This window comes from Triturus cristatus, chromosome 11, assembly GCF_964204655.1.
Source record: "Triturus cristatus chromosome 11, aTriCri1.1, whole genome shotgun sequence".
Classification (NCBI taxonomy): Eukaryota; Metazoa; Chordata; class Amphibia; order Caudata; family Salamandridae; genus Triturus; species Triturus cristatus.
Window position 1 is genome coordinate 1,044,401,575 of NC_140594.1, and position 22,518 is coordinate 1,044,424,092.

The 22,518-nt window shown below is 44.7% G+C and overlaps 1 protein-coding gene across 16 annotated transcripts in view; it reads left to right on the forward strand.

Moving 5' to 3' along the window:
* Nucleotides 1-22,518, forward strand: part of DLG1 (discs large MAGUK scaffold protein 1) — a 1,320,486-nt gene that overhangs the window by 1,183,338 nt on the left and 114,630 nt on the right. For 11 of the 16 annotated variants that reach the window (XM_085635286.1, XM_085635289.1, XM_085635285.1 and 8 more), the window contains one exon: nucleotides 20,626-20,676. In XM_085635286.1, the coding sequence (XP_085491412.1) occupies nucleotides 20,626-20,676 (51 nt within the window). Of the gene's footprint in view, nucleotides 1-11,060; nucleotides 11,097-20,625; nucleotides 20,677-22,518 lie in introns of all 16 variants that reach the window. The other 5 variants (XM_085635299.1, XM_085635290.1, XM_085635298.1 and 2 more) reach the window with 1 other exon arrangement.

A 22,518-nucleotide genomic window follows, 5' to 3' on the forward strand; every position in this document is an offset into this window, starting at 1 on the left:
CCACCCTCATGGACATGCCCTTTGATGGCACTCGCCTGTTTGGTGAGAAGGCGGACAGTGCGCTGAACCGCTTTAAGGACTCCCGGGCTACGGCCAAGTCCTTGGGCCTCTCGGCTCCGCGGGCGCACACCTCCGCTTTTCGCCCCTTTCGTGGCCAAGGAAGGGGCGCCTCCTCACGTCCGCTAAGCCACCAGCCGCAGAACCAACCTGCGTGCGGTCGCGGACGTGGCTTCCGCCGTGGCGGAAATGGAGGCCGACGTGGTCAGCCCACTTCCACCCCTGCAGCATCCGCCTCAAAGCCCTCCTAGTCCGAGCTTTCAGGCCCATACCACGCCAGTGGGCGGCAGAGTTCGCCATCACCTGCTCCACTGGCGGTCCATAACATCGGACAGGTGGGTGCTGCAAATCGTCCGAAGGGGCTACTCCCTCCCCTTCGAGACGACCCCTCCAGCCATGCCACCGCAGCACCACCGTATCTCGGGGGATCATTTGAATCTTCTCCGCGAGGAAGTTTCAGCTCTCTTGGCCAAGGGGGCCGTCGAGCGCGTTCCGAGTCCAGAAGTAGGTCGTGGTTGTTATTCCCACTACTTTCTGGTTCCCAAGAAGGGCAATGGGGGCCTACGCCCTATCTTGGACCTCCGGAACGTCAATGCCTTCCTCCGAAAGGAAAGGTTCAAGATGCTAACGTTGGCTCAGGTTTTAGCTGCCCTAGACCCTGGAGACTGGATGGTAGCGTTGGACTTGCAGGACGCATATTTCCACATCCCCGTCCTGCCGGCCCACCGGCGTTACCTGCGGTTCACGGTGGGCCAAGAGCACTTTCAGTTTACCGTGCTCCCCTTCGGCCTCACCAGTGCCCCTCGGGTGTTCACGAAAGTGATGGCGGTGGTCGCAGCTCATCTGCGCAGATCAGGGGTTCCAGTCTTCCCCTATCTCGACGACTGGTTGTTGAAGGCGGGCTCGCCCCAGGCAGTCGTCTCCCACCTCCAGACTACGGCGGATCTCCTGCATTTGCTGGGGTTTTCCATCAACGTGCCGAAGTCACACCTGAGTCCCTCTCAGAAGCTCCTCTTCATCGGAGCGGTTCTCGATTCGGCGCAGTTCCGGGTCCATCCACCGGAACAGCGGGTCCGGGATATACAGGCCCTGATTCCCATCTTTCGGCCTCTATCCCGGGTTTCGGTCAGGCTAGTGTTGCGGCTTCTGGGGCTGATGGCCTCCTGCATCCTACTAGTGCATCACGCCAGGCGGCGCATGCGGGCTCTGCAGTGGGACCTGAAGTTTCAGTGGGCCCAGCATCACGGCAACCTGTCCGACCATGTCTTGATCTCGGAGGGCACTGCACAACAGTTGCAGTGGTGGCTCACGGACCGCGAGTGGGTCAAGGGCAAGAGCCTCCCCCTTCCCCAACCGGAGCATGTTGTAGTGACGGATGCGTCCCTCCTGGGATGGGGTGGCCATATGGGAGAGGCGGAGATCAGAGGCCTCTGGTCTCCGGCGGAGTCTCGTCTCCACATCAACCTGTTGGAGTTGAGAGCGATCCGGCTTGCACTGAAAGCCTTCCTTCCCTCTGTCAGGGGAAGTGTCGTGCAGGTGTTCACGGACAACACCACCGCCATGTGGTATTGCAACAAACAGGGCGGGGTGGGGTCGTGGACCCTTTGTCAGGAGGCTCTGCGCCTCTGGACATGGCTGGAACACCAGGGCGTCACCCTGGTGGTTCAACATCTGGCGGGCTCTCTGCACGCCAGAGCAGACGAACTCAGCCGCCGGTGCATGATGGATCACGAATGGCGTCTGAACTCCGAAGTGGCGCAAGGTCTCTTTCAGCAGTGGGGAGAGCCTTGGTTAGATCTATTCGCCACCGAAGAGAACGCGCAATGTCAGCAGTTCTGCGCGCTGGAATTTCCAAGGCGGCACTCGCTCGGCGACGCTTTTCGTCACGAGTGGAGTTGCGGTCTGTTGTACGCCTTTCCGCCTATACCACTTCTGCCCAGAGTGCTGAAGAAGATCAGGCACGACCGGGCCCAAGTCATCTTGGTGGCTCCGGATTGGGCACGAAGATACTGGTATCCCGAGCTACTCAGTATGTTGACCGATCCCCCGATTCGTCTGCCCCTTCGGGAGGATCTTCTGTCGCAGCAGCAGGGGACGGTCCTCCACCCGAACCTGTCCAGCCTCCACCTCCATGCGTGGAGATTGAGCGGCGGCAGTTGATGCCATTTGACTTGCCTCCTGAAGTCTGTGATATCATTCTGGCAGCCAGGCGTCCCTCCACAAAGTCGGTATACGCCTGCCGGTGGAACAAATTTGTGGCATGGTGCACAGCAAAGGCTGTGGATCCCCTTTCCGCCCCTCTTTCTGAGGTTCTCCTCTTTCTTCTTTCTCTGGCCCGGCAGGGCTCTGCCCTGGGCACCCTGAAAGGTTATCTTGCTGCCATCTCCGCCTTCTTGCGGCTTCCTGATCAGCCTTCTCTTTTCAAGTCCCCTGTGGTTACACGCTTTCTCAAAGGCATTACACACACGTTCCCTCCGGTCCCTTTTGTAATGCCTCAGTGGGACTTGAATCTGGTCTTGACATTCTTGATGTGCGCTCCCTTCGAGCCTCTTCACAATTGCCCCCTTCGTCTTCTGACTCTTAAGACTGCTTTTCTGGTAGCCATCACCTCGGCTAGACGGGTGAGTGAGCTCCAGGCTTTATCTTCAAAGCCTCCTTTTCTGTCTGTTCATCCGGACAAGGTTGTCCTTCGGCCTCGTCCCTCCTTTCTTCCTAAAGTGGTGACTCCATTTCACCTTGGGCAGTCTGTCACCTTGCCCACCTTCTTTCCGCCTCCGCATCCTTCCAAAGAGGAAGAGAGGCTCCACCGTCTGGACCCAAAACGTGCGCTCTCCTTTTATCTGGACCGCACAAAACAGTTCTGGGTGGACGACCAGCTTTTTGTTGGGTACGTGGGCGCTAAGAAGGGGAAAGCTGTGCACAAACGGACCATCTCTCGGTGGGTCGTTTTGTGTATAAAGATTTGCTATTCCTTGGCTAAAAAGGACCCTCCTGCTGGGCTGCGCGCCCATTCTACTCGGGCCACGGCGGCTACTACTGCCTTGGGACGGGGAGTCCCTTTGCAGGACATCTGTCAGGCGGCGACGTGGGCTTCGCTACACACGTTTGCCAGGCATTATTGCCTTGACAGCCAAGTCCGGAGGGATGGCTTCTTTGGCCGTTCTGTCCTCCAGGACTTTCTGGTGTGCTCTTGGTTCGCAGACCCACCACCGGGGATGGTATTGCTTGGGTATCTATTCTAAGGTGAGGAATCTAACTAACGTGTTTCTTTCAGATGAACAAGTTACTTACCTTCGGTAACGATGTATCTGTAAGAAACATTAGTTAGTTAGATTCCTCACCGACCCTCCCATCCTCCCCGTTCTGCGAACTGACATCTAGGGTTAAGGTTGTCCTTTCAGGCCCCTAGATTTTATTTTTGGCACCAGTGTCGGTCTTTGCATGGCTCTGCGTTCCTGGCGCGGAAGGCTATGTACAAGAACTGACGTCAGCGCGCGAGGGCGGCGTCTAAGTACTCCGACGACGTCATCCCGGTGCACGACGCCGAAGACGGACGCGGAGCCGCAGACGACGCCTAGCGACGCGCAAGGGGTATTGCTGACGAAAAATCTTCCGGATCCAGTCTGACGCCTGGGGATATTCTAAGGTGAGGAATCTAACTAACTAATGTTTCTTACAGATACATCGTTACCGAAGGTAAGTAACTTGTTCGTCGGTCTCCCCATCCACTACTGGAATCACCACAGTCCTTTTGAGGCTAGAGACGTGCATCTGGCAGGCAAGGTGCACACCAACAAGAGCACCAGTCCTCCCAGTCCCCTTCTCCTGCTACAGTCACCAAGCTGCTTCATTTTCCCATTAGTGGCATACAACCACCTTGTGGGAGGTAGGTTCCAGTACTTTATCCCAGGCTAGCTATCTATCACATCTGACAGACGGTTGCTTCAATTCGTTCAGGATTGATATGTCCTACCCTTTGTTTCTGCTCCATCAAATCTTCCTCCACATCAGAGCGAATGTCAGAGGAATTCTTGTTCACTCTGTTGCAGGAGATGTGAGTTTTACTTTCCGAAGGAGGTATTAAGAGTCCTGTATTCTGAAATAGGAAATGGTTGCTACTCTTGCTATTTCTTTATACTGAAAGAGGATTGGGGCCTTTTGCCATTTTAGACCTTTGAACTCTGAATGCCTTCCTGTGGAAGGACATATTCAAAAGGCTCAGTTGGCCCAGATCTTGTCTGCCCTGGAGCACAGCGACTAGATGGTTTTATTGGATGTGGAGAGTGTGTACTTTTATATACCTATTATAAAAAGGAGAAGGAACGTCAGGCTATTTTGAACAGGTCCAGCACACACAGCCCAGCCATAAATGTAAGTATATAGAAGTATGCTGTTCCTCAAAAAGTGACACGAAAAAGGCCTATAATGATACGTAAGTCAGTAAGGTCAGGAGGAGTTTCCTCCTTCAGGAAAAAGACCCTCACACATCCAGCAAACTCGATGTCATGCTTCGTCATCAGGCTACCTAGATGTCATGCTTCATCATAAGGTCTGCTCCAAATCGGGGCGGCGCTGCAATCCCCGATCGGCGACCGTTGTGGCGCCTTTTGATGGAGATCTTTATTCCTTTTTTTTGCCGGTTGGTGTAGTGCGGGTGAGGGCCCTAAATGTAGTGGGTACTATTGGTTTTTTTTTTTTTTTTAAATAAGTAGTGGAGGCCCTAAATGACAACAGTTTAATAAAGGAGGTCCCACTCTTAATTAAAAACAAAAAGGTGCGTAACCCTGCAGTAAAGATGTCTGGTTTACGCTACAATGGTCAATGGTCAACATGTTTCTTGCATCGGCTGGATTAACCGCAATTCATCAGGACCACAAAGGGAGTTCACACACTTACTGGTAGTGATAGCAGCTACTACAGCACTTGCCACTTTTACAGCACCCTAATAAGTGGTTACTTATGTGGAAAACATTTTTTTCAAAAACACCTGTAAGGAGAAAACAAAGAACAGGCACAAAACTAAAAACATATCACCAACAAATTCTTAGTAATCAGCCTTATATGCTGCAAGCACAAAAAGTGGTGTCATGCAGCACTCGTGGTATAATAAAATTCAGTAGTACTAAGGAGGTGCTATAAGTGTTGCACACACACTTAATAGTGATTAAAGAAGAGGAAGAAACAAATAAAGCAACGAACAACACTGCAGAAACCACATGTGTTTTGTTATTCAAGAAGCACCACACCTCAATAAAAGAGACACTTGAAGGTGGCAAACATTAAAAGCATTCAGTGATCACGTCAGGACAGCTCTCTATTCGACTCACCCCGTAGTGGTGTATCGAGGGTTTCAACGAGTTGGCGCTGGATTATAACACTGAGTAGTGCAGTGTTCTGTTGTGGTAAAAAAAGGGGGGGGGAAAGCAGCGTTGGTCTTGCTAACATTAATAAATGGCCAAATCGACCGCGAGGTGTCAAAAGGCAGGCGCTCTGAGTAAGAGTCAGTCATGAGGGTCGATATCCCTGTTAAAACAATGGTAGAGTAACCATAATGGTCAACTCTCATAGCAATTGCTTACCAGAGTTTAACAGGTTACTTACATGTGTCCTCAGTATGGGACACGTCGAATCCTACCCTTCGTCCACGCCGACTCGAGAGACATAGCCAGAAGGGACGGGCAGTATAAATTCAGGTAAAGAGCCAATCAGTAACGGTGACTGATCAACTCCTCTGATGGAGGAATAGAGCGTGAGCTTCACTTCCGATGAAGAAGCTAAAGCGCGGGCCACACTTCCTGGAAAACGTCTACGTCTGCTGAACGTAACGTGATAGTGGCTGTTCCTCTGTGGTGAAGAGCTAGCGTGCGAACCAACCTCCCGATCAAGAGGATAGAGCGCAAGCCCCACTTCCGGAAACGTCTATGTTTAGTGAACGTAACGTGTAGAACGAGTAAGGTCAATGGTATCAGGCTGTGGGAGCGGGACTATGGGAGAAAGGGTCGGCTACAGAATGGAAGATTGTGAATAGCCGTACCATGGCCCAGATGAGGGTGAGCACAGAACATCGTGCCACCCTCAGAATCCTCCCACCTATGCATCGCGAGCAGAGCCCTGCACACAAGCACCCACTAAGGTAAGGTGCCGCTCTTGTTGAACAGGTGTGTAGTTAACAAAGGGTTAAACAGTCCAGCAAACCCGGAGCTCAAAGACTTTAGATTTTACCTGCGGTTTAAGGTAGTGCAGGAGCATTTTCTGTTTATGCTCGCCTTTTCCCTCTCCTTTGCCCCTTGGGTTTCACAAAAGTGATGGTGGTGGGCACTGCCTATCTTCGGAGATCAGGGGATACCAATTTCCCCCTACCTTGACTGGCTTTTGAAGGAAGGCTTGACATTGTCAGTTGTAGACCACCTCTAGATGACATTGAATCTCTTGACATCATTGGCGTTCATGATTACTGAGCTTATGTCACACCTGGCTCCTTCGTGGTGGTTTCTTTAATTGGAGCAGGTAAGTTATAGTAAGACCATAATTCTATTGCAATAAATCTAGGAAATTTGTGCTATGATCCTGATCTGTCGGTCTCCGCTCTCAGTGAGAGCAGCTGTTAGGGCTTCCTGGCCTTTTAGCATCCAGCACCCTCCTTGTCGACTAGACTAGGTGGCATACAAGGGATCTGCATTGAAATCAGACGTTCCAGTGGGGTCAGCAACAAGTAAGCCTTTCAAATTTCAGAGACTACACTCAAGCTGCAGTGGTAGCTACATGACTGCAATTGGTTCAGCGGCAGGGCCCTCTCTTTTCCTCACCATGAACTGATATGGTTGACAGATTTGACAGATGTATCACTTCTGATTTGGGTAGCTCTTCTGGTGGAAGTAGAGTCCAGAGGACTAAGGAACCCAATTCCATATCAACTTGATGGAGTTATGCCCCATTCACTAGGCTGTGAAGGCATTCCTACATTCATCAGAGGGAGTCTATTGGTACAAACAAGGTGGAGTGGGGTCTGGTCCTTTGCCAGGAGACTGAGGAAAAGACGACTCAACTGATAACCCGGTAGTGAAAAATGTGCATACATGTACTGCAGCTTGGTTAGATTCAAACGCAGTGAAACTTTCTCGTGGTGAAAAAAATTATCTCGCAATTGGAGAAAAAATCTTTGCTTGAGTAAAAGCAACAGTGAACTGGGGGAAGCTTTGTGAAAGGTGAAAATCCAAACATTCATATGGCTTCAGCTGAGGCTTCTCTCTCATAGGTAAATACCTACTTTGGTGAATACTGCTTTATAGCATTGCCACAGTATGGTGGTCCAGTCCGCTATCTTTCATTTGTCTTTGCATGCTACTCTTAAATAAAACCCCTTTTTGTGACAAGAAAAAAATCGACCAGTCTTCCATCAGAGAAGTAATTGCATTCAAGGACTTCAAATGTGTTTCAGTTTCCTTGCTTTTAAAGGATATGGGTCTGTGTCACATACTTATGAAAATAAACCAATTTCCAATATTCTATTTTTATCAAATGTATTAACGTGGTTGCCATGAATTAACTTATTGGCTGTGTTACTCGGTTTCTGCCTACATGCGGTAACTAATCAAAACAAGTAATGATAAAGCCAAGGTCTAGCTTTAAACGGATGATGTATGGTAGTGTGAAGCATAACAAGTAAATAGCATTGGGATGGATATGTATTTGTGTGGGAGCAAAAAACTGTAGAATAATATTGGTGAAGGTTGAAAAGTCAGGTGGCAGTTGCACTGAAAAGCCCGACCTCAAAATCCATGTATGTTATTAACTGCCCTCCTCCCATCAATGCTGCGGCCAGACAAAAATAACATAAATTATCTAGTTATCTAAGACACTTTAATAGCATTCCAATGCACTGTGAATTCTCCTGAAAGTTCAAGCTTAGGTAGCTGCATAAATAAACAAAAAGACCACAGCTGTTTTAAGGGCAAGTATTTTTGAAGCACACAACTCCTGTCCAATCAAAACATGTACTCCTGCCTCCCAAAATGTGCGTGGGCAGTGCCAAGATAACTGGAATTGGAAATCTGGCAGGTGCTGCCACATACCCAGATGGCCCATAGACATTTTAGCAGGAGACTGGGAGGTACAGATCACATTTAACTGCTTTACTTTACAGCCTTTTGTGTGTGTTAAAAGAATTAGGCATGATTAAGCCACAGCACAATTTAATTTACAAATGTATGCTTATACCTCTTCTTGCAAATCTGTGTTTAAATAAAATGCTTAGTAACCTGAACCTTTGGCTCTTGCTAGTTTCTATATGAAAAAAGCAGAAAGCATTTGACAAGTTTCCTATAACCGATCGATGTGCAAATCTTTTTCAATCACCCTTTCTAATGTTTTCAAATATTTCAAAAAACCTCTTCAGCATTGCAAGTACTATTACGGACTTCTGCCTCTCAATATTCAACAGTGATTGGAGCAAAGATTTTGAGTAGAGTGAAAAAAATTTGACACAATGGGCCCTATTCACGAAAATAATACAAATTCTGCAACGATAAAAGTTCACCTGCGTACAATTTCTGATGTACTACTTTTGGGTATTCGCAAACATTCCTAGTAATAAACTTACAAAACTGTAACTATCGCAGGAATGTCATGTGTCCTCTCACGAGGTTTCATTCATTCTGTACATTCAGTGCACAAAACTACACATAGTGGAAATGGAGTGTAGAGTGCAAAAGCATGTTTTTTATGGGGGCGGGGGTTGCACTACTCATGGAATCCCTACCCGTACACCCCAAATAAATCTGTGGGTAATCTGTTCCCCTTCCCATCTTGATCATATCCAGGGTGAAAAAGAGTCAGATTATAGTTAGTGCATGCCCACAAACTTACAACTTTGTGAGCGTTTTCAGACTTGCACGGCTAACCACACTCCGTAACACCGACATCATCCCCCGATGTGTGGGATTGACTACTGCAGATTCCTCCACATTTTACTTTCGCAGTAGAAAGCAATACATCCACAAACCCTCAAATAAGTGTGTTGATTACTTTATAGGCAGGTTTAATGCAATGTGGTGCTATACTGACAGAGTTTTATCTGTGGTACTGATCATTTGCTCACGTATTGTTGGGCCTGTGTGGAAGGCATGTTTAACCTATAAGCTTGGGATTAATTGCCAAGCAGTTCCAAAAGGAATGACAATCACTTGTTAAATACAAAGTGTAGGAGCCAACATCCATGGTCATGAGTGGGCCTATAGCAGGCGCTTTTGTCTGCTTATGAGGAATTGAATTTGCTAACCAGCTCCCAATGGTCTATTGCAGGAGCTAAAATAAATGATTAAATCTAGAAAACTCTTAGGCTTAGCATTGGTAGATCTCCAAGTCATTATTCAAATCAGCACTTGTTATGAACCTGGATATCTTAAAGTGCAACTCTTCAGTGGTATCATAAGCTGCCCACTTTATCATTTGATTATTATAGGGAGCAAACTATGAATAAATCTGAGTTCTTCTGAATGACTCTGGCTTTTATAGCTAGCAGGCCATTATTAAGACCACAGCTATTAGTGACACTAGGTATCATTAAGGCTACAGTGGTACTGTAACAACAAGACACACTATTTTCTCGCTTTACATAGGTACATACGCGCTTTAAAACAGTCAAGCAGAATCTACAAAATATTTTTTTAAACTTCTTCACAGACCATGTCATCCTTAAATAATATTTTAAAATCATTTATATAACAATTCCCTCCTGAGATTCATGCTGCTAATATTATCATACAAATTTATTTATTTCAGTAAATCATTATATTGAAGAACCATTCTTACTTTGTATTAACCTTAGACCAAATAATGAAACCTAGTAATCCGTCCGTATGATATTTGCCGAAACTTTTGTGAATTATGCTAACTTTCTAAGTCTAATAAATTCATAAGGTCCCCATAAGACCATCATAACCTTTCAAGAACAATAAAGGCCTGTCTCTATCATAAGTAGGACACTAACGTAGCCTCTTATTGGTGCTATTTGTGGTGATTCCTTAGCTTACCGTTTTAATGGAACATGTGCTTTGTAATATTGACCAGAATTAATCAGAACTTGTTCCTTTATATTTAGGTACTTATGTAGAGCCCATTGCTATAAAATGTGCCTTTGGGTTTTGCCCACTCCATCTGTACTGTTGCTTATTCAGTATCATAGCAATGTTGAGGGGGGAGGAGTTGAATTCTAGTTAGCCAACACCAGGTTACACCCTTACTCTGGAAACTATTTCAGCACCACTGTAGTAAGCTGACCATTTGTGCAGGCTGTAGACGTGAAAAGGTGCAGGTAGCCTACAGGAGCATAGGCTTCTGATGTTATATTCATAATGTGCCACTGTTTGTGCATTATGAAGACACGTTTTGAATGCTGGTATGGAGGTCTGCTGTCAAATTCAGGCCCCCATGTCGATTCCCGACTCATAACTGGTCATTAAATGTATAATTAATTGGCAACACCATGAACTACCCATTTGTATCGGCGCGTAATGAGGAATACAGTGTAATGTTGTTTTTTTTGGTGTGGTATATAAGGAGAAAATATTTATGTAGTTTGTAAGTCGGGTATGATATTGTCGGTTGATTGTCAGTAGAGCAGCTTACGTCAAACCTACCATTGAGTTAATGCAAATGTTCAAGTTGGAAGATGTCTTGCCTGTGCAATGCATACATAACCCAGTGAACCCAATGAAGAGGATGGCGCTTCACCTCAATTTTTTTTTTTAATAATTCTTTTTATTAAAACAAGCATCAGGTTCATACAACAATACAGAGGTCACAGTGGCTGAAGATGCTTCACCTCATTTTAGCTTTGTATTTTTATTTTTTAAGAATTCCGAATCGGCAACTCAGTTGCAGCACTTCTATTAAAATGTTGTCCTATTGAAGTGAAAAATACAGTTTTGTTGACATGATATTTGCTTCTTTGAATTAAAATGACTTCTTTAATTTTGTTTCCTTCCTGCTGTCTAACACGAAAGTAATATTGATCACAGATGAGTATGGATGTTCACAAGGTCCAGTCACTTAAATGCTTATCTTCCTGTACAGTTGTATTACATGGTTCATGATCCGAGTTTTTATTTTTTTCATCTTTTGTTCTGAGTTCATTTTTTTCGTGTTTGTTTGACACATGTTTGTTTTAGCTTCAGGTTATGCTTGCCTGGCTTCTTCATTTATAATTTCATTTCCTTGATGGTTATCTAGCCTGTCATGCTGTGCTGTTGTTAATTGGGCGCAATTGTTCTTCCTCTGGCATGAATACGAGAATGAAAGAACATTTCTTTAAATGTGTTTGCATGACATGCATTTTGAGGTGTTTGCTTAAAAAGTGCACATATTCAAAGCCACCAGTGCGTACCTGCGAGTATTATAGACATCTGTTTGTTTCTTCAGTAAATTAAATCCTGCTGTGAATCACGTGGAGACCAAGATAGCGTTGTAGTGACGTTCTTTTCCAATTAAACATACCACTTAGATGCTCTTTATTTCCCTCTCCTCTTTCTACTCTACATAAACAATCGACCCTTAAATTGAATAATGTAATGATTCGATAACAAAATTAGTTATTTCTCTTCTGAAAAACAATATTGCACACACAAAAACTTCCATTGAAGGAACATTGTAGTTATGCTCCAAAGAACACTGAAATTTACTGGTTACTGTGAGCTATGAAACTAGCTCCTCATTACACTTCTCATGACTTTGCACATGTTATAAATAGTACAAGCACTGAAGACCTCATGTGCTTAATTATATTAGTGCCAGCGTTATTCCTTCATATTTGACTCTTGCTATTCAAAACAGGTGGATAATGGATACCACTTTTGGCAGATTCCTTACCTTCGCATATAACCCAGGCCCAGACTGAATATTGTATCTATGCTCGACTGTGTCGACAGGTAGCATTGTGTGAATCTGCGCTGACTGCATACCTCCCCAGAAGTGACAGAAGGGAGCCGCAAATAAGCGTCACCACTGCACACTGATTTAATTTCCTTTTCTTGCTGCCACTCGCGGTGTGAACCTGGAGCTCTGCTCCGTTCTTGTCAGTCTTCCAACAACAACAAAAAAATAACTCTGGTGCTAGGGAATGATGTTTCCACCAAAAGCCACATGTTTCAAGCTGTGTTTTGACTGTAGCAATCAGATGTTGATCACGGACACGCTCAAGGTGTGCCTTAGGTATCTGGGCTGTGTGCACCATCCAGAATCATGTGATAAATGCACCCGAAGGTGATTTGAGACTGTGAGGCCAAGTTGTATCTCCAAACACTAGAAGTCATGGTCTTCATACTGGGTGACGTACCCTATCAAAGGACAATTTCTGTGAATGTTGAACTTCCTCATCAAAATCTTCAGGTAAGTCCAAGTCGCAAGTATAAAAAAGCAAAGCAAAACTTGACTTCCTCCAGACACTCTGACTCCAAAGAGAAAGGATAGAGGTGTCAAGTCTCATTCCCTCAAGGGCACTGGGCAGAGTACTGATTCCTCAGTTGGTCAGAGATGCTGCGTGAGTTCCCTGTGCTGTTGTCAAACACGCAGGAGATTGAGGCCTTCTAAGAGGCCATTCTGCAAATCTTTGATGTGCTTTGGGCTCCCTTTGGTGTGCCTTCAGGCCCAATGAACCTCAGTGGCCTCAAGTTAGATTACCACTGGTGGGTCCTTCTGTAGGACTGTTGGTCCCCTTCGAACCCATATCCCAGGCCTGTACCGATTTCCTCTCCACCAGCAAAACAATACCCCCCACCCAAATTAAGGAAATTCAGAAGATATTCCAGTGGGATAGCCATTATACAATGTCAGCCTTCGCAACCAGTAGTAAAGTCCTTTCAGAATCGTGGATGTGGCACTGGCAAATGCCACACAGATCAGCTGGTTCAACAGTCCTCCAGTTTCTCCTCCCTCTGCTGCAACTAGTGCCAAGCCGTTTTAGTTTATCCTCAGCAGCTCATGTCAGACTGGTGGAAGGGAGGATTCAACATTTCCTTCTTGGCTGGAGATCCATTAAGGCAGGCAAATGTTTTTTTGCAGTTTTCAAAGGGGGTATGCCATACCCATCATTTCCTCCCCATTCCATATACCTCCCATGCTAGAACAAATTTCAGAGGAGCGTTGATAATCCTGATGCTGGAGGCAAATATTTTACTTTCTAAGGAAGCCATTGAACAGGTACTGGAGTCGGAGAAAGGTAGGGGATGCTGTTCATGCGCTTCCATGTCCCGAAAAAGGACTGGGACTTCGGACCTTTTATGACCTCCAACCTTTGAATGCCTTTCTAAAGAAGGACAAATTAAAAATGCTCACACTGGCTAAGATCCTCCCTGCTCTGTCCCCAGAAGACTGGATAGTGTCCTTGGACTTGCAGTCACAGATTTCCATATATTGTATTTTCATATAATGGAGACTTTACCTGAGGTTCAACGTAGGCCAGAAACACTTTCTTTGATGTGCTTCCCTTTGACCTTAACTCAGCCTCTCTGGTGTTCACAAAAGTGATGCGGTAGTCACAGCCTATCTTCCGTGGTTGGAAATGGAGTATAATCTCAGGTTTCAGTGGCTTCAGGGCTGCTTCTCTGACTATTCAGATCTCACAGGAGAATTCTTAGGAAATTAATTAGTAGCAGTCAGACTCCAGCTTACCATGTGGCATACCACTGTCCTTTTTTCACCAAGATTTCACAGTTTTGATAGACTCTTCACTGCTAAGGTGGGAGAGAGGGTCCGCCAGGGTTAGGTAGGGATAACATGGCTTTATTATCTGACAGAGATCCAGTTCAACAGCAACCTTTGGAGCTTTGAATGATTAATCTTGCCTTGAAAGCCTTTCTACCATCTACAAAGGAGAGGTTTGTGCAGGTATCATGTTATCACGACCCACATGTGGTACTGTAACACGTGGGCTAGAGTTTGGTTCTGTGCAGGAGACCCTCCATCTATGGAAGGGGCTTGAAACGCAAAACATCCTTCTGGTAATCCACCATCTGGAAGGGCTGCTGATTCCCAGAGCAGATGAGCATAGTAGACCTAGGCTGGTGAATCAAGAGTGGCATATCCTGACGAACAATTAATGCTCTGAAGCCAACGAAATGTGACATCGTAGTAAATAAGTTAATATAATACACAGTGCGACAGCCTGTAAAAGACACTGTGCCCTGGAATGTGGAAATGATCACTTGTATAACATGACCTTTCTTTTCTTTGATGTTCAATAAAAAGATTTTTTTTTTTTTTTAAATGAGTGGCATATCCACCCCAAGATGGCAAAGGGGCATCTTCAATCAATGGGGCAATACTCTGTGTAGAAATATTCTCCACTGATGAGAATATGCAATATCAAAACTACTGTGCTCTGGAGTTCACTCCATGCAAGCGCTAAGAGGAGGTTTCTGGCAGCAATGGGCCACAAGCCTACTTTATACGTTCTGGCCACTGCCTTTCTAGCCTCGAGTTCTAAGGAAAGTTGAGAACAACCAGGCCCAAGTCATGTGGATAGACCCAAACTGGGCCAATAGAGTATGGTACCTGTAGCTCCGGATAGTGAGCATTAGTCCACTGATATGACTACCACTTCGGGAGGACCGCTTGTCTTACATCCTATCACTTTTTTTGTATTACTCATTGCAAAACCCCTACTATGACATGTATGTCCAGAAGTGGGTGCTATGCTCACTGTGCCTCTGGAACCATGCTGCACCATACTGACATGGTCCAAATAGGCTGAAACCAGTCCCCACTTGCTTGTGTTCCAATTCAGATGAGGACCTGACCTGACAGTTCAGGGTGAACTAATCCTATTGGAGCTCAAACAATGATGATTTGCATGTGGCTGGGTCCTGTCTGATATGGCATGGTGGGCAAAGAACCATGGATTGGGATGCATCCCAAGTAATAACTGGTGGTGTAGATTAATTCAGATATTACTCGGAGAAACAGGTGAGGGTCCTGCACCCAAGTCTCAACAGCCTACACCTCCATGTTTTATACTCATCCGCAGCACTCCAAATAAACAAATCGACCAGGAAATTACAAAAAGTCCTAAATCATTTAGTACAGTTTATTCATTATCGATTATGCAGACGAACACAATTTAATATTTATAGATCACCGATGTTACAAGTATGGAATAGAGAGAAGGCATTGAACCATTGTGCCGATCTGATAGATTCAGCCACAATGTAGTAGCAATGTACCAAGCTTATTAAATTTTAGAAAAGTTTAAACAGTTAAGATAGACAATTGAAGACAGAATAAAACAAAATTGGTCTTTTCCTATGTAGTGTCCGATCAGAATACACAGCCAACACGTGTTTCATCTACTAGAATTCCTCAGAGCTTATTATGGTACATAACATGGTCATCATCTAAAAACTGGCAGAGAAGCAACCGATGTGCAAAATAAATTCTGTATATATGATGGTCCCTTATTTCCAATAATCGTATCAAAAACGTCATTACTTCCAATTTTGATTTTCTGCACTGGCAGCCACAGGTGCTAGCTCGGAAATATCACAGATGTCCAGATTAAGAGCCGGACTTGTTTCAAGTAAGCCGGTTTACTTGAAACATGTCCGGCTGTTGATCCCAACATTGGTACATCGCTGCTACATTGTGGCTGAATCTCTCTTATTGGCACAATGGTTGAATGTCGTCTCTCTGTACTATACTTGTAACTTCATCGACCTCTATATTTTAAATTGTGTTTTGTATAGAATTGATAATAAAAACATTGTAATACATTTTGTAGTACTTTTTGTATTTTTCTAGTCTATTTTGTTAATTTGGAGTGCTTCGGTTGAGTATAAAACATTATTCTCGGTAATTACCACTAGAATTGACTGATACTGGCCACACACTGTGGATGGGATTTGATTGTACGGGTTGATCTTTACACTGCTGCAATTTGTAACAGTTAACCTACCACCTCCATGCATGAAGATTGAGTGGAGGCAGCTGATTGCATTTGATCTGAAGGCCACAGTATTCTTTGTTATCTTTGCAGCATGACACCTTCAAGGAAGTCCCATCTACTTAGAGTTACAGAGTGAAGATGCTGGCCTGGTGTGGTGCTCGCAACACCATCCCTTTGCAGGCCAAACATTTGGATGTGGTGGTGTTTTATCTGTTGCCCAGCAAGGCCTTGCAGTGTGCAAAATTAAGGGTTATCTGTCAGCCCTTTAGGCCTTTTTGTGATTACCTTATCAACCACCTCTGTTTAAGTCATCTGTTGTGATACATTTTATCAAAGGTCTGCCTCATGTTTCCACCGACTCTGTTTGCCATGTTGCAATGGGACTTGAAGTTAGTGTTACCATTTCTTATGTACATACCTTTTGAGGCAATACAGAGTTGTTCACGACGACTACTGATGATCAAGACTGTCTCCTAATTGCCATCGCCTCTGCACGCCATGTGCAGTGAACTTTGCTTATGTCTTGTTTGTCCTTCGTGCTGCCATGATTCCATAGTGACATCTTCCCGACTGCTTCTGGTCATCTCTCCCCTCTCATCCTTTAGGGGTTATACCTGAGGAGAGCCATCTAAATACTAACTTAGGGCATTGAGTGATTATCCTTCTATCTTTTTATGTAATTGCTCCATTAAGGTGTTGAAACCTCTACTGTTGCAAGATGTTGAAGTGAATGACGTTTGCATTCAGCCATTCATTTCATTTCCTGTATTCAGTTGAATTGATCTCCAATACTGGTCCCCACCCGAGCACCCCAGCAACGCTCCTGGCCTTACAGCTCAACGATGACACCAGTTTAGGATGGTTATGCCATATGCAGACCTTCTTATCTCTGAGCCATCCCCCTCAGTCCTTGCTATAATCCAGATAGTTGTCTGGCAATCTGGTGATGGCTGCTTACAATTGTTCAATTCCTGCTTTTCTCCTGGCAGAATGTCCTCCTAATCTGGCATCCGATTGCATAACCACCTCTCACTATCTGCCATTCTGGTACCTCTATGGTGGGGCCTTCCTCTCTTTCTTCTCAGAGGGCAGAGTGTTCCTCTCCAGCCCCAGCATCTTAGGGGCCTTTGTTAAGAGGTGTGATTGACCACTGCTTCTCTCACCACATTCATAATTTGTAATGGATGTTCCCACCTTTATTTTACACCCTGTGCTCTGATAAAATATGTCACTGGTTTGAAAGCTTTCATCTTCTGTAGTGTAGCTTCTGGAGTGTTCTAGATAACCTTAATTACTGTGTGCCTCCGTAATAATTGTGTTACTTTGGTTCAAAGTAGTGTACCCAGGGCTGAATGTCTGGAGGAGCTGAGGTTTTGTTGGACTAGCTGGCACACCCATATGTTCTATCACTTCAGATACAAGTTTCAACATGCCACAGGTTCTATACATATTTTGTGTTATTTCTACCCTTTGTTTCATAGCCCCCCCCCCTCCTCCTTTTTGTGTGGAAATAATGATATTGTTCAAGCAAGACCAATATTCAGGCGAATACTGGTTTCAGGGAGACAAACATTCAAGATCTTTCTGCTTCTTTTGTAAAGTCCTGTTTTGCACTTCAAGGAGAGAAGGGCCCTGCATTTTTATTGACTCGATGTGTGTTAGTCAATTGTATTCCCCTGAGCCTAAGTCAGAGATACCCTTGTTGATTTCTCCTAGTTTTGCATCAGTCCCTCTCTAATGGTGCTGATTCCCAGCGTAATGTCTATGAATAAATGCTGCATCGAGCTTTTCACAGTTTCGGTGCTTTTGGGGTCTTGTCCTTCATGGACGTTTTTGTCGTCAATATTCTGCGTCTGCTGATTTAAAGACCCCTCTTTCTTTTTGGAGCTCCCTGCTTTAGCAGCTCTTTTTTTGCCTTCTTGTTTTGCTCTTGTAACTCTGCATATATTCATACGTTCATGACAGCAGTGCTCCTTGTTCTATTAGGAGAAGGTAAACACCTGTCTAAATGGCTAGGATGAGTACAGTTCGAGAATCTGTCTCCTAGTTCACTGGTCTGTTTGACTATGGACCTGCCGTCTTGTTTATTATTGCTTCTGTGGTTGTTCTTCAGTTACGGGTCCCTAGAGCCAGTGGCTCTTTATTGTACTCCGGTGGTTGAGTCGGATTGCGTGTAGAGATTGTCAGTGACTGTTTCCTACCACCGTAGTGTCTTGCCTTCACAGCTTGGTTGTTTGCTGCCTTTTCAGTACAGACCTCAGTTCATGTTGTTCTCTCTCATGTTTTTGTGGCTGCACGCCCTTAAGCCTCTGATGGGAGACAGACGTTTCTATTCCAGATGCCCTCTTTGGCACAGGCCCAGTGGATTGCTTCAGCCAGAAGTGGCCTGATCATGGGAGATGAGCTTCAGCCACCCCCACCCAATTACTGACCTTCTGTGTTGAACTCTGTCTGTTATTTAGCTTCTGCCCACTATTGGTTGGGCATCACTGCTCCCCAGTCTTATGGTCATTTTATGGTCTACTGTCTCACTCCTTGGTTCTGTTTTGCCCCACTGCCTCTCACAATCTCTGCTCCCCTGGGCATATTCAAGAAGAATCTATGACCTTGTTCTGAATCCCAGTCTTCTCCCCGGGTTACTCCACTCCAGTCTTAGAACCCCAGAATTCCTCTAATGGGTGAGGCACCTTTTCCTTTACTCCACCAACGACCCAGCACCCTTCCCATCCCCAAATAAGTCCTCTGTTTTGAACTCAGCCTGTTACCCATTAATAGTGTGTGCGCCTCTGCTGCTGTTGCTCAGGCTTCTCATTTCACCTGATCGGAGAGGCACTGGGAACCTTACTTATCAGATCTTTGCGTTTTGTGCACTCTGTTGGGGCTCACTGGTTGTACTCCATCAGACCCTGGCTCCTGCCACTTGTCTGGTGTCAGAGGAGGGCCCACATGCTGTTACCATGGTCACTACTCTAAAGCCTTCCTTGCAACAGCCGCCGTTATCGGGGTTCACTTTTCACCTGTATGTTGTCGTGCAAAACCTCAAGTTCTTGATTTTCTTGGGGTGGCACACTCAGGCCTTGATTTTCTTATAGCTCCCTTGTTATGCACTTGGTGTCTGGCACCCTAACTTATGTGCTGCCGCCACATTAACTGAACCCGCACCTCATCTGCAGCATCCGTGGTATCAGTAATGTATGTTTCACCTGCAGGTCTCCTGACCAAGTCCCCTTGCTCTTAATGCTCATAGGGTGGGCACGGTGACCAGTTATCATGCATCCGAAATAGTCCTTTGAGCCATTTGACCGCCTTAAGTCCAGAATTTCCTGTTTGTGCCTCCTCTTCCTTTAATTCCTCCTTCAGACCAGTCAAACCAGTTATACATCAAAACTGCTTCCCATTCCTGACTGTAAAACGTTTCAATCTAACTGATTCTTCACGACTATGCATTTCATCTCCATCAGCTCAACCATAAAGACCTCGTCTGCCTCCTACAGTCACCAAAGATCTTCTGGCAGAGGTACAGAAGTTTCAGCTCTTTAGTGCCATTTTGGGCTGTAACAAACTATTTCCCTGTACAGAAGAAGGGACTTGAACCGAATGCTTGATTGATCTCACCTACACCATGTACTTGGGTTCGCACACCAGCTGTTAGCAGACATTAAACCCTGTTATGCTCTTAAACCAAAAGGACACGAACTTTGATTCTCCCATCCGGTAGGTCCAGAGGGGGTTGTTTACATTTAGTGTCTGCAGCGGCAAAAGGTTCTCCTCACCCTGTATTTGGAAGAGACCTGTAGTACGCCAGCTATCCAAAATCTTAATTGTTGTGGCAACATAATCCTGAACAATGAAGGGCAACTAAACAATGTGTTTCTTGTTTAACCCCTTCCATGCTGCGTAAATTCCGCCGCTGTGCTGACGGAATCTTGCGCGGGCGTAGTCATGACGGAACGGTTCCGTCATGAGCACAGCTCAACCGTGGCTCATGACGGAACCGTTCCGTCATGAGCACCGAAGGGGTTAAGTGGTAGAATGTACTTTATCTTCTTATTGCCATATAAATATGTTTTATGTTTATGCTTATTCCTTTTTATTTCTTCCCAAGTTATTTAGTGTTTTTTTAAATTGCTATATCATCCACTCAGTGCGAATGCATGCTGTATCTTAAGACGGGCCTCGTATTGTGTTTTTAGAACTTTATTCATAAATTGCTGTCTTGGTTTATTCACATCCCTTGCTTTTAGTTTCCCTAGTTTTAAGGGACGAAGCTGATATATGAAATGTTAACAATTCCCCTGCTAAGGTGAAAGCCAACCCTGCAGTAAGCAAGTTACCCAGATATGTTGCTAATCATACTTACTCATCACAGATCCCTGCATATATATGAAATCAGAGCATAAGGGTGTTGTACGCTGCATTTGAAATGTTTCATGTTGCCAACTGGTTTGGCCAAATGGCCTGTGTGCCCTGGCAAATAGTCAGGGTTGCTGGAAATTGCTGAAAATTTGCAGCACTAGCTTTCCTATCAATGATCATCCACATCTGTGAGATTTGTAGCACTCATGATCATACAAGTTCGCCTTTAATTTCATTTGTTGTTCTCTTTTCTCATCTGTATTTTAACTTTCCGACAGGTGGTCAAGAAGAATATGTTTTGTCTTATGAACCCGTCAATCAACAAGAAGGTGTGTAAAATCAATAGCACCAAATGTTTTTTTCTTAATTGTAAATGTATGAAAAATGCTTGGTATTTTTGTGTGATTTGAATTATTTAACACAAGTATAAAGTGCATCTAGGACAATACACTATTTCCCACATACAGAATCACATTTGAACTCCTACATTCGAAAGCGTGTATGAACCAGAGAATGTGAGAGTACCAGTTGAGAGAGTTTGCAAAAACAAGTTGAGATCGTAAGGAGCTTTGTTTACAAACTGACAGAAACCAAAGGAATACATGTGTTGAGCATCTTTGTTGTCTGTGGCTTGAAAATGACATAATGTTTAATTTTCAAAGCAGTTGGTTTGTGATGTAACTATAGTGTGGTATTTATTGGGGTTCATATAGGGTGTACCTACCTGACACACAGCTGGACGGTGTACAAGCTGATGGGAGAAAGAACAAGTCAGGATCATCAATATTTGGGACAGCACTCTTATAAATGGGACCAAGGATGGGGAAGAAGCTTCCCTATATAAGTTGAATGAGGTGCTCATTGGTGCACATTCAGGTTATTGGTATTTATTTGTAAATTAAGCTTTCCAACAGAAGCCATGTACATACTAACCTAGCACTACACAAGACGGTTCACTGTCTACAGAGTGGTTACATAGAGCTGTTATTCCAAATGTGTGAGATTAATGGTTAATTAATATTGATAGTTTGTATAAAATGCGACTTTAAATGCTACAGAAGAGGCAGATGAAATTCTGTCTAATCAATTAACCTACCTAAAAGAAGAAGACCAGCCAGTGTTTGTAAATTGCATTCCCTCTGCAAAGGATTAGGAGCAATTGCGAACCTTTTTATTGCATTTCATAGGCACATTGAAAACGGGTATAACTTCTACCCTTGCTCTGTCTTACTTAAGAAGACTTTCTGGACCTCACATAATTTGTAATAATTCTAGTGTGAATGTATTTATGCATTCAGTATTTGCATACAGCCAACCTAGCTTTAAGGCAGCAGAACACCAGTACCTAACTGATGACAGATTAGTCCTTCTGTTTGCCAGCTTCTGTTTAAAGTTGCTTAGAAAGGCCCTCCGGCAAGTCCAGTTAACAGGATTTAATGCATGAGCACCAGTGCTATCATATCTGGGCTAAAGTTTTCTTATTGTACTTCTGTCCCAGCTGTTACCTAGTCACAACATGTGGGTCTCTTGGTTATTCACTAGCAGGATAGGGAACTGCTTGATTAGCTATTAGTTCCTAACTTTGTGCCCAGGTAGTGTGCACACCTGCATAAGTCATATTTGGTACCCTTCTCATCCATGTGCTTATGTGTGCCCTTCACTTGTTCCTTTGAACATGGTGACTAAAAAAGCTGGTTCTTCCACACTCATTTGTGTCCTGCAAGAGCCTTGAACTCTTTTGTTGGATGTTTGTTTATTTTCCTTCTCTTTATTTGCTTTTTCATTAGCTTTGTTCAGCACGGGTAGCTTGATTCTGGTTTCAAGCTATGTTAGTCACTGACTGTTTGCTGCAGCTGCTCCGCATAACTTCTGTGCCTCTTGCCTGGGTAACTCTGGTGCACCCTTACCTTTTTTTGTACTGCCATCAGTATTAGGCCCCACTGGAACCACCTGGCCTGCATCAATCCTGATAGAGTTGGTGAATTTCATCACTTGAAAAAAGCTTGGAACTGAGTACAGGGCTTCATTTCAGGGAACTAGACTCTGATTTCTGCTCTAAACAGCATGTTTGTGCTGGAGACCATGAAGACCCATACTGAACAGGTGCTGCCATTCTCTTAGTCAATGTTTTGGAGGCTTTGACGATTGAAACCTCATCATCCCTCTAAACA